Below are 13,305 nucleotides of genomic sequence, written 5' to 3' on the forward strand. Positions count from 1 at the left end.
TATATATATATATATGCATGGGAGTTGTGTTAAGGCTTTGCAGGTTTAAAGGAGCGTCCAGCTTTGTAGGTTCTAAAGGAGGGTTCAGATGAGCCTTCAGAACGAGTGGTTTGTTTGAAAAGAGATAAAGTATATTACTATGATTAGAATGATCCAAGGAAGGGGCATGATAGGCGTGAAGGGCATGGAAGCAGTTTAAAGTAGAAAAAGCAGCTAAAAGTGGGGGAAAGCACGTCGCACCTTCCCACAACAAAAATAGAAGTCAATATTTTTATCATAACTTTTGATCTAAAACTCGGATTGAGGCGCTATTTTTTCTGTTGGAAATATGAGATTGAGATCTACAACATTACAGAAGAAGTCAAGATCAAATTCGGCGATCTATTAAGTTGAAAACTCAAATTACGGAGAGGAAGCAAGACGTCATATCCAAGAAGCTCTAAGATTGAGAGTGAGATTCATCTTCCATCTATTGTTGTATCATCTTGAATGAGAGTGAGATTCATTGCAATGCCTTGATGTGAGTGAGAGTGAGAAATCTGATGCGAGTGAGAGTGAGCGTGAGAATAGCTCCGGGGTGGTCGGGTAGTTCGAGCTCCGTACATGGAGTATTGTGTCTCTAGAATCTATTGTAAACAATTTTGATTCAATACAAAGTCTCTTTCTACCGTATTTCAGTTTTCCTTCTTCTCTATATAAATTTGATCTTGATTTCAAAGTGCGGAGTGTCACATTTGATGTATTGTTTGTGGGTTTCAAGCATGGGATTCTTGCTTATCCCTAATTTTTGTTTTTGTGTGGGTGGTTGTCTCAGTTGTTGTTTTTGTCTTACTGTCTAGGCTAGGTTCTACTTCATTGGGTTTGGTTGCAAGCTATGCTCTTTCTTCCACCTCAGTGTCTTTATCGATTGTAATGCCCATTATGTTCATTGTTTTTACCACTCTATTTCATGCAGCTTACATGCATGCATTATTGTCTCTACCCTCATGTAGCATTGCGTTATTCTATTGTCATGTATTTGTGCTTGTGTTGGTTCAATCATTTCATTTACTCAAAAGCTGAAATTTTTGCGCTAATGTTAAAGTTGGAAAAACCGATTAAAAGCTAGAAAAGTTATTTTCAATCTAGAAAACTTTATGGTCAAGCTAGAAAAACCTTTCTCATGTTGCAAGCTATTCGAAGCGAAGAGATATATTCACAAATATGGTTGAGTTAAAAACTAGATTTCTTTCCCCTAGTATGTCCCCCCATAATATGGTAGAGTTAAAAACTGGATTTCTTTCCCCTAGTATGTCCCCCTCCTAGTTAGTGCTTAGTAAGAGCACAACTTATGTAACCATGGCCGTGCTAAGGGCTGCCTGATCTTCCTTTGTTCTTTTTGGGTTATAAACGTTGCAAGTGCCAACAACGCCCCGATAAAGGATGACCAAAATAAATCCTTGAGGTGCCCTGGGGTTTGAACTTAGGAGGATCACATCAAACCCCAGGAGCACAGAGAGACGGAGGGGTGCTATGGGGTTTGGGACCCAAAAGTTTTCTAGTTGCTACAATCTCGCATAGTTCACTCTCCCCAAAGCAACAATTAATATTAGAGCTTGTACTCAACTCTGATTGTTGGTATTAGAGCTTGTACTTAACTCTGAGTGATCGCTTGAGCGTTTGATTTTGAGTTTTCCTTCTTTCAAGCTTAACCGGTCGGCATTTCTCTATTGGTCTTCCCCATCTCCACGAGCTCAACATTCAACTTTGGATGTTGCTTCCAGGAGGAGCATCCTGCTGCACTTGCACCTCAGCCTTGAATCTCTGCAATCGTAGGTCACCCTACTCATCTTTTCGCTGCCATTGTTTGAAACGTCACTCACAGTTGCAAATCTGAGCTTGTCGCTTCCTTCGTATCTAGCTCACGGCATGCCATTCGCAGATTTTTCCTCCTCCTACAGCTATACCCATAATCAGGTGGCCGCCATTTATCCGAGGAGCATTCTTGCTACTACACTGCCTTTCTTCTAAGAAAATCTTGTTCAGAAAAATCAACGACAACTCTTTGGGGTCTTTCTACTACATTAGCGATGCCATTTCTCTGCTCAGAGCTGCATCAAACATTCCACATTTGCTCGTAGCTGCTGTCACCACCAGAAGTAGCTCATGGTGGCTTTGCAGCTGGTTGCTTCACAAGCTACTACTCAACATTGCAGGAGATCAAGTTGCTTCAGAAGCCGCTACTCAACATTGCGTAGTCGTCATTTCCAGAGTCTACATTCGTTGATAGCAGCTCACTACTCTTGTGGCTTTGTTGCTGCTCCTTTTTTAGCTGTTTGTGGAGACTCCTCTTGCCAATTTCCATTCCCAGGCTACCTTGCTCCTATTTAGTGCAGTTGCAGTTTGGCTGACCTTCATATTCAGCTGTTTGTCCTGTGTGGGTTTGACATGTCACAAATGCGAGTGTGTATACGAGTCGTAATGCCCAGCTTGGGTATAGGCTTACCGCTTTAGAGCTTTGTAAGAAGATTCATAACGAAGGTGTACGGTCAGGCGAAGGACCTTTTTGGTTGTCTTGGAAAGCATAGGAGCGGTAGGATGGGGCAGTCTTATACATGTTCAATTTGTAATAAATGGCCTTGAGCTAGGATGGAATTGCATTATTGCAATTACGTGAAAAATGGGTTGGAATTAGATGTGCTTGCAGTAAGCGCCTTAGTGGCTAAGGATTTACAGTGTGGGGACCCAAAGGAGAGAATAATTTGCTGAATTTAGATGTATTGTCTTGTAGAACGAGTAGAGTTTTTGAGCTCTTGAAAACTGATGAGAGAAATGTAGCATAGTCCTTTTTCTTTCATTGATTAATGCCACGTTGTGCACCTTTGCAGTTTGGGGATCTCTTTTGTTGCTTGCATTGTAGAGTTCCTTGCTGTGATTGGGCTGATCGAGTCTTACCATGGACTACAGGAAGATAAGAGATCAAGGCTTTCCCAAGGTTGTGTAAATTTGGGACCCTGTTTCGATTGGACTCGCTTTTCTGATGCTTGAAAGGGTGTAAACTCTATGGATTTTGGTAATACTGATGTAGCTGAATAATCTCGTTTGTAGATGTATTGTTTGCTAGTAATATTAATGATGTTTATGGATGGGTTCTCATCAAAACAAGCGTTGTTACGCAATTTGATATGCATATATCTTAGTGCAAATAGAGGTACTTGACTGCGAGTTGCAGTTGTGGTTGCATATTGAACAAAGTTATTGATTCTAATAGAAAGCTATTCTTTGGTTATCCTTGCATTCCAGGAGGATGATGACGTCAAGGACGTGGAAGAGTTTCCAAAGAAGCTGGATGACAGAATTGAAGGTATCAGGACTAGGAATGTTACAGTTGTATGGCAATTTATTGTTCATAGTCATAAACTGAAGTGTTTAGCCTAAGCTTGGAGACTAAAACTACTTGAACGTCACAGAATAGCATTTGCACAATTGATCGACAAATGTATGTTTAGAGCATGCTTCGTAGTGATTGACCAACTGATTATGTCAGCAGTGGTTTGTTTGTTTGAGTGAGAGAGAGAGAAAGAGAAAGATGTATTCACGTCTTTAGAAGGCCTTGCGGGCCTATGAGAGAATGTACAAATCAGAGTGACACATGCTCATACAAGCTGCAATGGGCTGAGGCCAAGGGCTCGCTAGGGCCCTTTGCTGAGTGCTATACTAAAGTAGACTAAACTCAAACTTAGAAGTACAAAAAGCAAGCTTAGAGTCTGAAAACTAGGGACTGATAACTAGACTCAATCTCAAAGTCGGAGTAAGAAGTGTGCCATGGTGGCTCTCTTATGAGCTGCGAAAATATCTGTATATGTGTCTCTCTGGTCATCTCATGCTGTGGCGGGGAGCGTTGTCTCCATGATCTCTATATCCGATGGGCCATATCAATAGTGACGCCTTTGGTCTGGTGGCCTCCACCAAGCAAAGCTGTGATGGGCCGGACCATCGTGTGTGCTTTGATTCGTCGTTGCATTGTGTGTGGCTCTTGCATCTCTTTCTGCATCTCGTTGTTGTCGTCTCTATCACAGATCCACATTGTCCTCATGTCATCGATCTTGGGGGGAGAGAGAGAGAGAGAGAGAGAGAGAGAGAGAGAGAGAGAGTTATTAAAGTCTACGAAAGATCGATGGATCTATGAGACTGATAAAACCTGATACAAACAAGCAGAAGGGTGGAGCTACTAAGTGAGCGTCATCATCCATGCTGAATGCTAAGTCCTAAAAATAGTCATATAGCATCAGTGGTGTCATCAACATCATCCTCATAAGTACAATGTGATCTCATGATGGTGTAGGTGTCAAGGGGGACTCGGGGAAGGGCAAGATTGTGATGATTTGTAGCTCGTGATGGAGCGCTGGCAGCTGCCTGTGGGTGCACTCCGTCTTGGTCTTCTAGTGATGACCCTGCTCCTGACCAAAGCTACTGTTACTCCTGTGGGCCATAATCAAATCAAGGTCTGAACAAGGAGGGGAGATCGCCAAGTGTGATCTGTGTGTCGGTCCGCTGTCAAGTGTGGTGTGTCTCGGACTTTGGGTCTCTGCTGCATCTCCCGGCAGAGATTGTGTGGTCTGGTCTGAATGAAAAAACTCAGTAATCCTGCTTTGAGAGAGATCGGACTGTGTTTCGGAAGCTTGTCTCTGCGCCTTGAGTAGAAGCTCTCTATGCCAAAGTGCCTTGTAAAGGAAGGCAGCAAGACATCTCTGGTCTGGGTATGTAAGGAGCTTGGAGAGAGAGAGAGAGAGAGAGAGAGAGAGAGAGGAACTCTTCTCCTCATGGTTTGTAGGTGTATGCGTGTCAGAATTGTCAGCTATAGTCTTATGTTATGTACTAGTAGGATGCATAGGTAGAGGGGTGATAAAAAGGAAGGGTACGGTGAGCAACCCTAACCCTCAATGTATATATGGTGTGTTTTCTTCCTTAATAGATTTTACAATGTAGGGGTGTGTGGTCTTCCCTCTCTCCCTATCCTTATCCTTGTTTGTTTACATGGTATCAGAGCTCGGATGAGCTAGACCTTTTCTCATGTAGCCATAGCTAATGCGGTGAGTGTGTGGTGAAGGCTGCAAAAGCCCCCATAATGTTGGAGAGGAGGGCTTGCAAAAAAGCTCATGAATTGAAGCCATGTCGCGGTCATCTATAGGCCTGAGCATCTGCTTAGGGCAGCAGCAAGGGTTGCCAACAGTCAATAGACCTGTCCCATGGCCAGACAACAGCATCAGATTCGAGTTGGCTGACATCAGCTGCAGCAGGTCGGCCTGTACCAAATCTGTTTGACCATGTATGTGGGCCAGATCAAGGTGGCGGTTTTGAGCCCATGAGGCCATCCACCTGCTGATTCGATGCAGCAGCTTCCAGTGGCAGTTCAGCCAACAGTAGCCTCAGCTCAGCCTCTTCAGTAGTAGTTTTGTTGGAATGGTCACCTCCCCATTTGTAAGCCCCCATAGGAGGAGAGCATGGGGGGGCGAACCTAGGAAAAGAGAGAGGGAGGGGGCTGCCACATGGGCAGTACCTCACACAAAGAGAGGAGAGTACCTGGCAGAAGGAAGCTTGCCTCGAGGGCAGATCTGGCAGAGAAAAGCCAGGGGACTGTCAAGGAGAGAGCAAAGCTGATCTGCGCAGCATCTCCAGCCAGGAACGAAGGTGCGATGATGTCAGCCACTGTACGGATCTGTACGGGCTGCTGCAGGGCAGTGTACGGAAGGTGTACGGTCAGGACGTGGTGCCAGCAAACAGCAGCAACATGGCGCAACATGGCAGGGGTCTGTGGGCAGGTGTACAGCCTGCAAGAGGGCCTCCAGCAGCAACAAAGGACAGCCTAGCAGCAGCCCAAAAGGGCCTGGCTAGGGCCCCTATATAGGGCTGGTTGGACCAGCCAACCAAGTTGGCCAGCAAGCAGACTGGTCGGCCTGGAGGCTGGCTGGTCACTTTTATGACAGCCCCTTGGGGGCCTATAAAAGGAGAGGCCTCAGGCCTCATTTCACATCCAACCATTCAGCAAGAGCAGGAGCAGACAGGAGCAGCCAGAAGCCAACTCCCTTGGGCCTCACACTGGGGGTGAAGCAGGGTGGAAGGTGTGCTGCAGACTGAGTTCCCTAGAGGCTGGACCTTGGCTGTCTTCTAGGGCAGCGAGGTATTGTGATCATCATCTGGAGCAGCTTTTGAGGAGCAGAAAGGAGCAGCACCAGCAGCAGCAGTTGGGCCTCATCCTGGAGGTGAACTTGGCTGGAGACCTGCAGACTTAGCTCACTCAGAGGGCTACCCACTTAGGCTGGTTTCCAGACAGTAAGGTGGAGAGGATCACTCTAGACAGAGAGTCTACATTTGCTCGAGGTGGAGCACGTGGGCTCAGAGATCTAGGAGTGCTTGACATTTAGTAGGAGAACCTTTTGGTATTGTATCCTGTCCTACTTTGTGGACAGATGGAAATAAAAAGAGTTGCTTCTATATTTGTTTCTAAGCATTGTCTATTTACTGGCTTGCACATATATGCACACAAGTTAAGAAGTTTGTGATTGCACACCCCACACGCACATTGTGTGAGCTCCTGGGCAATACTATTAGTCTTCCGCTGTGCGTACCCTCTTTTGGGTAATTTCTAACAAGTTTTCCTCTGGCATTCTCCAGTAGATCTTCAGCCCATCACGTCCTTCAGGAAGCGGCTGTTGGCCCTTTCATCGAGGATCCTAGCCTTTTCATCAAGGATCCGCTGGAATCCAGGCTTTAAAGCACACGCAAGCGGCTCAAAGCCCATTGTGATCATCGTCCAATTCCAATTGGAACCCACGTTGAGGCATTAGGGGAGCTCCATCAAGGAGCAGGTTATAAACATCATTGTTCCTTTGAATCGATTTGCCATCTTCCATAAAATCCTGCAATTATCATAACACTTATCATATGTGTTTAATTAAAAGTCACGATTGCCATGCCACAATTGTCATGGCTTGCCAGCTCAGTTGAATCTGCCAAGTGTTATTATCAGACACATCGTTGTACCAAGTCTGCCTAAGTTAACTATAGGTCAATTAACCTTTGTCAATGGACTCAACTCCATTATAGTCAGCATATCCAGTCATCGTAACTGAATGTGTGTTTGGCTCGTTGGAGTCCAAACCTAACTAAGTTGCCTCTTGTCACCTCCCATCACAAAAACATAAAAAAATTTTAAAGAAGAGAAAAGGGGAGAGAAAAGTCTCGAAGGCGATTGTGATCCCTCTTGGCATAACAAGTCTAAGGAAGTTTCATGGACGCCATGGATTATAAACAGTAGGGACTTTTGAACATTCCTGATATTTATGACTTCTATTTGCATCAACTTCTACAGCTGTTTTTGAGTATTTTTCGATTCAAATTGAATTGTTTTAGGAGAAGTCATTTCCCCCCCCTCCCAAAGGTCTGAGGAGCAGTCTTCAATAGAGGATCACGATCAATCAATGTATATTTATTGATTGAGCTCTTTAGCAGAGTGGCATGATGATACTGTTGGAGACCATGATCTTGGACATAACCTATGGAAGCGTTGAGTATAGAACGTCCTTGGTAGAGACCTATGAAAACCTTGTTCTGAGAACAACAAAGATACTAGTTGCGAAGACAGCATGATAAAGAGCAGCATTGGTTATTCTCATTTTATGTTATAAAGGCACTATCTTTACTCAGGTATTGAAGGTGATATTTGCAAAACTCGTATAGACAAAGGTTGCAAATAAGTATGATGAAAAATACCGGCCAACCAGCAGAGCATTGCCATGGATTTTGTGTTTGATCTTCCTCAGACGCCAACTGGACATGATGGGATTTGGACAATCATATGCAGATTCAGCAAGCAAGCCCACTTCATTCCTGTTAGGAAGAAGATTACAGCGGATCAGATGGCGAAAATATTCATGCACGATATTTTCAAGTATCATGGAACGCCTCAATCCATTGTCAGTGATAGGGATCGGTGTACGAACAGCCTTTTCTGGCGAGGTCTCTTACATGGGCACTACGCTGAAATTTTCATCCTCTTTCCACCTACAGTCAGATGGACAGTCAGTTTTGAAGCTCTTTTGTTGTTCGAAGTTCTCTCTTGGTCATTCAGGCTGTGGACAGACACCCAGACACAGAGGGTGTGCCTAGATTCACTCGTATTTAATTAATGGAAGTGGCTAGAAAAGATGCATTGTGGTTGTGATTAGTGTGGATGTCAAGTTAGTTATGGTTTACTTCCCTTTAGCTTGCTAGAGGCCGGTTTCAACAGCTGTCATAACCCATGAGAGAGAGCATGTTGAATAAGAAATTTTCAAGGATTGTGTTGTCCTTCCAACTAATGCAAGCCTTGATATTGCAGTTGCTCTTCATTCAAACATCAACTTCAAAGGCACAAATGCAGATGCTTTGGAATGGAAGCGCAAGTAAGTTTTTAGTTGATGATGAGAAGTTTGATCAGGCTTAATGTTTCTTTGATGAAAATTCTAAGCTTTGTGTTTTGCCTCTGTTAAAGACTCCAAATCGAGAAGCGGTGACAGGGGCTCCGTGTCTGATGTGTTGCAATGTCAAGCGTTAGGAATATTTGGTGTTTTGCTGCAAATGATGTCAATTACAGATTCAATTTCGATGTTGGACTTATGATGGGAGTGCATATGCTGGCTTTGAACAGGTCATTGGTCACATTTGCACTTACAATTCTAACAAGCTCACAAGGAATCTTGATTGCTTGGTCAAAGAGAGCTGGCCATTATGACTATAGTGTCACTTCTGCCAACTTTTTGGTTTGTTTCTATCATATTCCTAGGATTTGGTGTATACATGGTAGACAAATCGTGAATGGAGACATTATTTGTTGGTCTTAAAGTTGGCACTCTCTCTCTAATTTCAGGTTGAAGTGCTGAAATGCTTCATTTCATTCGTTGCGTTACTTCGAATATGGAGCAAGGACGGCATTAATGAAGATAACAAGTAATGCTGCGCTTGCACACACTCAATCAGCCTTTTTGAATGGTAATTTCTTTAGCAGTGGGTGTGTTTAGTGCCTGAAATGTAATAGACAAAATTAGGCTAGTGTATGTGCTGGTTCTCCCCATATATAGGATGTCTTTAAAATTCTAAGACATCACCCAAGCTTGGTACTTCATACTATTGTGGCATTGTAACTTGAGGGATGGTATCTTCTTTGCATAGATTAAGGGAGTCACACTCTATTACGTTGTGTCATGGAGCTTCTCCTTTTCCTCTATACGGTGATTTGCGTTTCATGGAGGAACAGCAAATATGAGTCCATGCTTGGGTGCTCAAACAAACTTCCATCTGCGACAGTCGCAAGGTACTCATGACTATGCGTACCCCACTCACTGCAAAATCCATATGCGTTTAGGCAGATAAGACACTCGATTATACCACTTTTCAGGGGATTACAGGAGAGCTCTTCTTTAAAAATTAACCCATTTTGTCACATCCCGGGTGTTGCTTTACCCTATTCAAGCACGTTCACCTTGAGGCAGTTGTGTGTGTCATGTTCTCTAGATAATGTTTAGCTTAAGAACTGAATTTGTCTTGTAGAGACGTACAAAAATTATGATTGCATTAACATAAACTATATTTGAGAATGAGAAAATCGGTGGCAACTTTGGGCCAAGTAGGTCTCAAGTACTGGGTTGGTCCAGTATGGAGACTGGTCAAGTATTTTAAGGGGCATTCCAGCCGTATAAAAGGGCCCCTAGCCGTGGGGCCTGTCCATTCTACAGATCCCCTATTGTTGGCTGTCTATAGAGGCTAATGATCGTCTAGAAGCTGAGCATGACAGTTGGCAGATCACTTACAGGGCGAAGAGCAGTAACCTGCACTTAGGATATACAGGCTCTCAGGTTGTCTGCAGTTCCAGAGCCGCAAACAGATCGGAGGTTAGTGGAGCACTCAGTCTACAGGTCCTCTTCAGGAAGAACAGCAGCAAGGAGTGTCCACGGAGCACCACTATGCAGCCCTCTGAAGCTTTACGAGAGATGCAGGCTGAGAGTGTCAAAAGGAGGTAGGAGTACATTCTTGGAGTCACACGGATCCATATCTAGGCAGGACCCTGCTGCTAATGGTGGCACATTGTGCACACCTTTTGTACATGGTTTTGGTCTGTCTTTGGGACAGTACACATTAAGGAAAGAAGTGTGATTTCATTAGCACTGTGTGGTTTCTGTTACATTATCTTCCGCTGTGGGGAGCGGTGGCTGTAGCAAGCAACCTCCATCTTTGTTTTCTAACATTGGTATAGTGGTTCTCCCTGATGGTAGCATACATATTTCCCACTAGTAAGATGGGGTAGGAGTTTGCTTCGTGATTGCTAACTCCTCTATGATGAATTTCTTGTACACACCCTCTATCCTTTTCCAATATGTTTTGGCAAGTTCAAGAGGCCGCGGTTGGCATCCATAAAGGATCAATGCTTGCACCTATTTGATGTTGATGTATATGAATGAAGGTGTGCCTTCTTGCATTTATTTTATAGGCCGAAAGAGTCTTCATTCCTTAGCATATCTGAATCTGTTCCCATACATTTTGATTGTGATACCATGAAATTGCAAGTCTAGATATCTATATGGTGTACCGTGTAACTACTCCAAATTCCTCTTTCGAAGATAAATCAGAACCATCTTTACGTCTCTAAATGATTATGACTTTTGTTTTAGTGATGTTCACTTGCACGCTTGTAGACCAACTGAATGTGCTTAATGCATCTAAGTGTGCTTTTTCAATTTGTGCAAATATTACACATGCAAATATTAATAATACTACTGTTTAATTTACAAATTTGTCGTCACACTAAGTGTGTGCATTTAGTCGGGTGGCTTGTCAAGATATAGTTAGAATAGAGGTGAGGGAAGAGGAATCCTTATGTAACTCACACGGGTGTCCCAGGTCTGAACAAGGATGGGAGGTCACCCAATGTGCGCTGTGTGCCGCATGGTGTGCCTCGGGCTCTGGATCCCTACTACGTCTGCCATCAGTGATGACTGTGGCACATACGATCTGAATGGAATAACTCTGTGATTCTGCTTTGAGAAGAGTCGAGCGGTGTATCCGAGGCCTATCTTTGTATCCTGAGTAAGTGCTCTCTATGTCGAACTGCCTCATGAATGAAAGCAGCGAGGCATCCCTGGTCTGGATATGAAAGGAGTCTGGAGAGGGGACCAAAGCCGTCCCTAAAGAGACAATGATAGCGACCACGGATCTCGTAGTACACGAGGCTTCAGAGTGCGAAGTGCTCCTTTGACTCAGCCTCCTGCCGATCACATAGCGTACATGTTGGAAACGTCACCTCCCCATCTGTAAGCCCCCATATGAGGAGAGCATGGGGGGGTGAACCTAGGGTTTGAGAGATTGACACATGGGCAGGGTATTGACTGCCATGTGGGCAGGAATCAAAGAAAGGATAGAAAGATTACTGGAGCTCCAGAAGCTGCCTTAGATGGTGATCATGTGCAGGAAGGGTGGTGAGGGCAAAGGCCCTTGGATCTGGCCTGGCAGGAGGCGCAGCAGGGCAGGGAGTCTTTGGGCAGGTAGGGGCCTAGGTGGCGGCCTAGATGGCAAGGGTTGTGGGCAGGAAAGCGAACTGCAGCAGGTCCTAAAAGTGGCGTACAGTTGGTGAAGGGAGCCAGCACCTTGGTCGGCTGTTTGGAAGGATGATAGGGCTGGTCACAGCCAGCCTATCAGGCCTGGAACAGGGCTGCACAAAGGGGGGCTGGACCCTGCATATATAGGAGGGCATCTGCCCTAGTTTTGTGGGCCAACGAGCCCTTCTTTTGAGCCCCAGAAGGGGCGCATTTAATGGGCCAGAGGGGGCAGGTTGACAGACCCGCAGGTCGGCCATTTTGGGCCTGCTGTGTCGGTAGGTTTGCCAGCCCTCTAGGATCTATAAAAGGAGGGCCTTGGTGCCCTCATATCTCATTATCTGAAGCGGCCAGCAACCAGCAGATTGGAGCAGGAGGAAGACCTACCTTGGGCCTATCTTTTGGAGGTGAAGGAGGTACATCATAGGCTGCAGACAAAGCTGTGAAACGGCTGCCCACCTAGGCTGGCTTCCGGACAGCAAGGTGGAAGGAATCTTTTTTTTTGCAAAGAAAGGAACCTTCTATTAATGCTTGAAAGACTTCATGCAAAACAGCAGCCCTGAAGGTGCTGAGTATGGAAAAAACCCCGGGAAAGGCTGAAAGAAAAAACCGGCCTGTTCCAGAGAAACCTAGCTCACTGCCTAGGCGATCTCTGGTACTCGGGCTAACAGCTAGGTGGGGGGACTACACAACCAGCGAATCCCTTGCGGAGTGAAAATGTAGAAAACTCCTGCAGGCCAAGCCTTGTAGAATCGAGCACGCCTCGCGACAGACGCCCTAGAGCTTGGGGTCTCACGCACCCAGGTGGAGCGTAGGGTGTAGTTGATATCTTGCCAGATGGCAACCAAGATAGCCGAGGGTGGAATTGGATGCTCACCCATCACGAGATTGCAGCGAGCCACCCAAATGTTCCACGCAGTGATACTGGCTACCACCTCCCAAACGCTATCCTCTGGAGGAGGAGGAGCTAGGCTGTCAGGAGGGATTGCCTCATGGAGCTCTATCCTCTAAATGCTCTGACCCTGTATCCGGTAAGCTGGGGAGATCTCATCAATCTGGAACGCGTGTCCTCCCTCGGTCAACCAGGCCACCATCCCCCAAGTGTAGTCCCTCTGAATACTCTGCAGACAGGTCATGATCCTGAGGGCTCCCATCTAGATCCTCGCTGTGCTATGACAGCTCCAGAGGCAGTGCGGGATCGTCTCCAAAAAACCAACAGAGCAACAATGGCACTGCCCCTCCACCCACATCTGGCCCAACCAGGGTCCGATGGGCAAGCCTCCATGGGTGGCCAGCTAGAAAAGTAGGATATCTTCCTCGGCCGCAAACTGGACCATGCCGCGTCCAAAACTTGGAACATACATCCCGGGGCACTCTCTAGGCCACCCAATGCCTCTCCCTTGAGGGGGTCCACATCGAAGAGTCCATTTGAAGCCTCCTGCCAATCCTTGTTGTGTAGGATAAGAAGGGCACCTCATCTACCTGCTTGACAAGGCCGCCCCTGGAGGGCCAGAACCACTCTCTTGGATCCCACTAGACTCGGGGTGAAGGCGGAGCAGATGGCGGAAGGGCGAGGAGGAGGCAGAGGGATGGAGAGGATGGCGGAAGGGTGGAGATGAGGCAAGCGAGGGATGGCGGAGAGGAGACGAGGAGGTGCGGGGGCGGAAGGCGGAGAGGAGGCAGCGGCAAAGTAGGGGTA

General features: G+C 45.9%; 1 protein-coding gene across 4 annotated transcripts in view; it reads left to right on the plus strand.

Annotated features, from left to right (window-relative positions):
• The first annotated feature begins 1,540 nt into the window (after positions 1 to 1,540).
• Positions 1,541 to 13,305, plus strand: part of LOC147887918 (CMP-sialic acid transporter 2-like) — a 51,904-nt gene continuing 40,139 nt past the window's right edge. For 2 of the 4 annotated variants that reach the window (XM_087393333.1, XM_087393334.1), the window contains exons 1-6: positions 1,541 to 1,811; positions 2,868 to 2,977; positions 3,283 to 3,343; positions 8,360 to 8,423; positions 8,669 to 8,780; positions 8,888 to 8,967. In XM_087393333.1, the coding sequence (XP_087249459.1) occupies positions 2,936 to 2,977; positions 3,283 to 3,343; positions 8,360 to 8,423; positions 8,669 to 8,780; positions 8,888 to 8,967 (359 nt within the window). In that variant the 5' untranslated portion in view covers positions 1,541 to 1,811; positions 2,868 to 2,935. Of the gene's footprint in view, positions 1,812 to 1,863; positions 1,957 to 2,867; positions 2,978 to 3,282; positions 3,344 to 8,359; positions 8,424 to 8,668; positions 8,781 to 8,887; positions 8,968 to 13,305 lie in introns of those variants that run through there. The other 2 variants (XM_087393336.1, XM_087393335.1) reach the window with 2 other exon arrangements.

Source organism: Dipteris shenzhenensis, chromosome 22 (genome assembly GCF_047967505.1).
Source record: "Dipteris shenzhenensis isolate YYH24624 ecotype China chromosome 22, Dip_SZ_1.0, whole genome shotgun sequence".
In the NCBI taxonomy this organism is placed as follows: Eukaryota; Viridiplantae; Streptophyta; class Polypodiopsida; order Gleicheniales; family Dipteridaceae; genus Dipteris; species Dipteris shenzhenensis.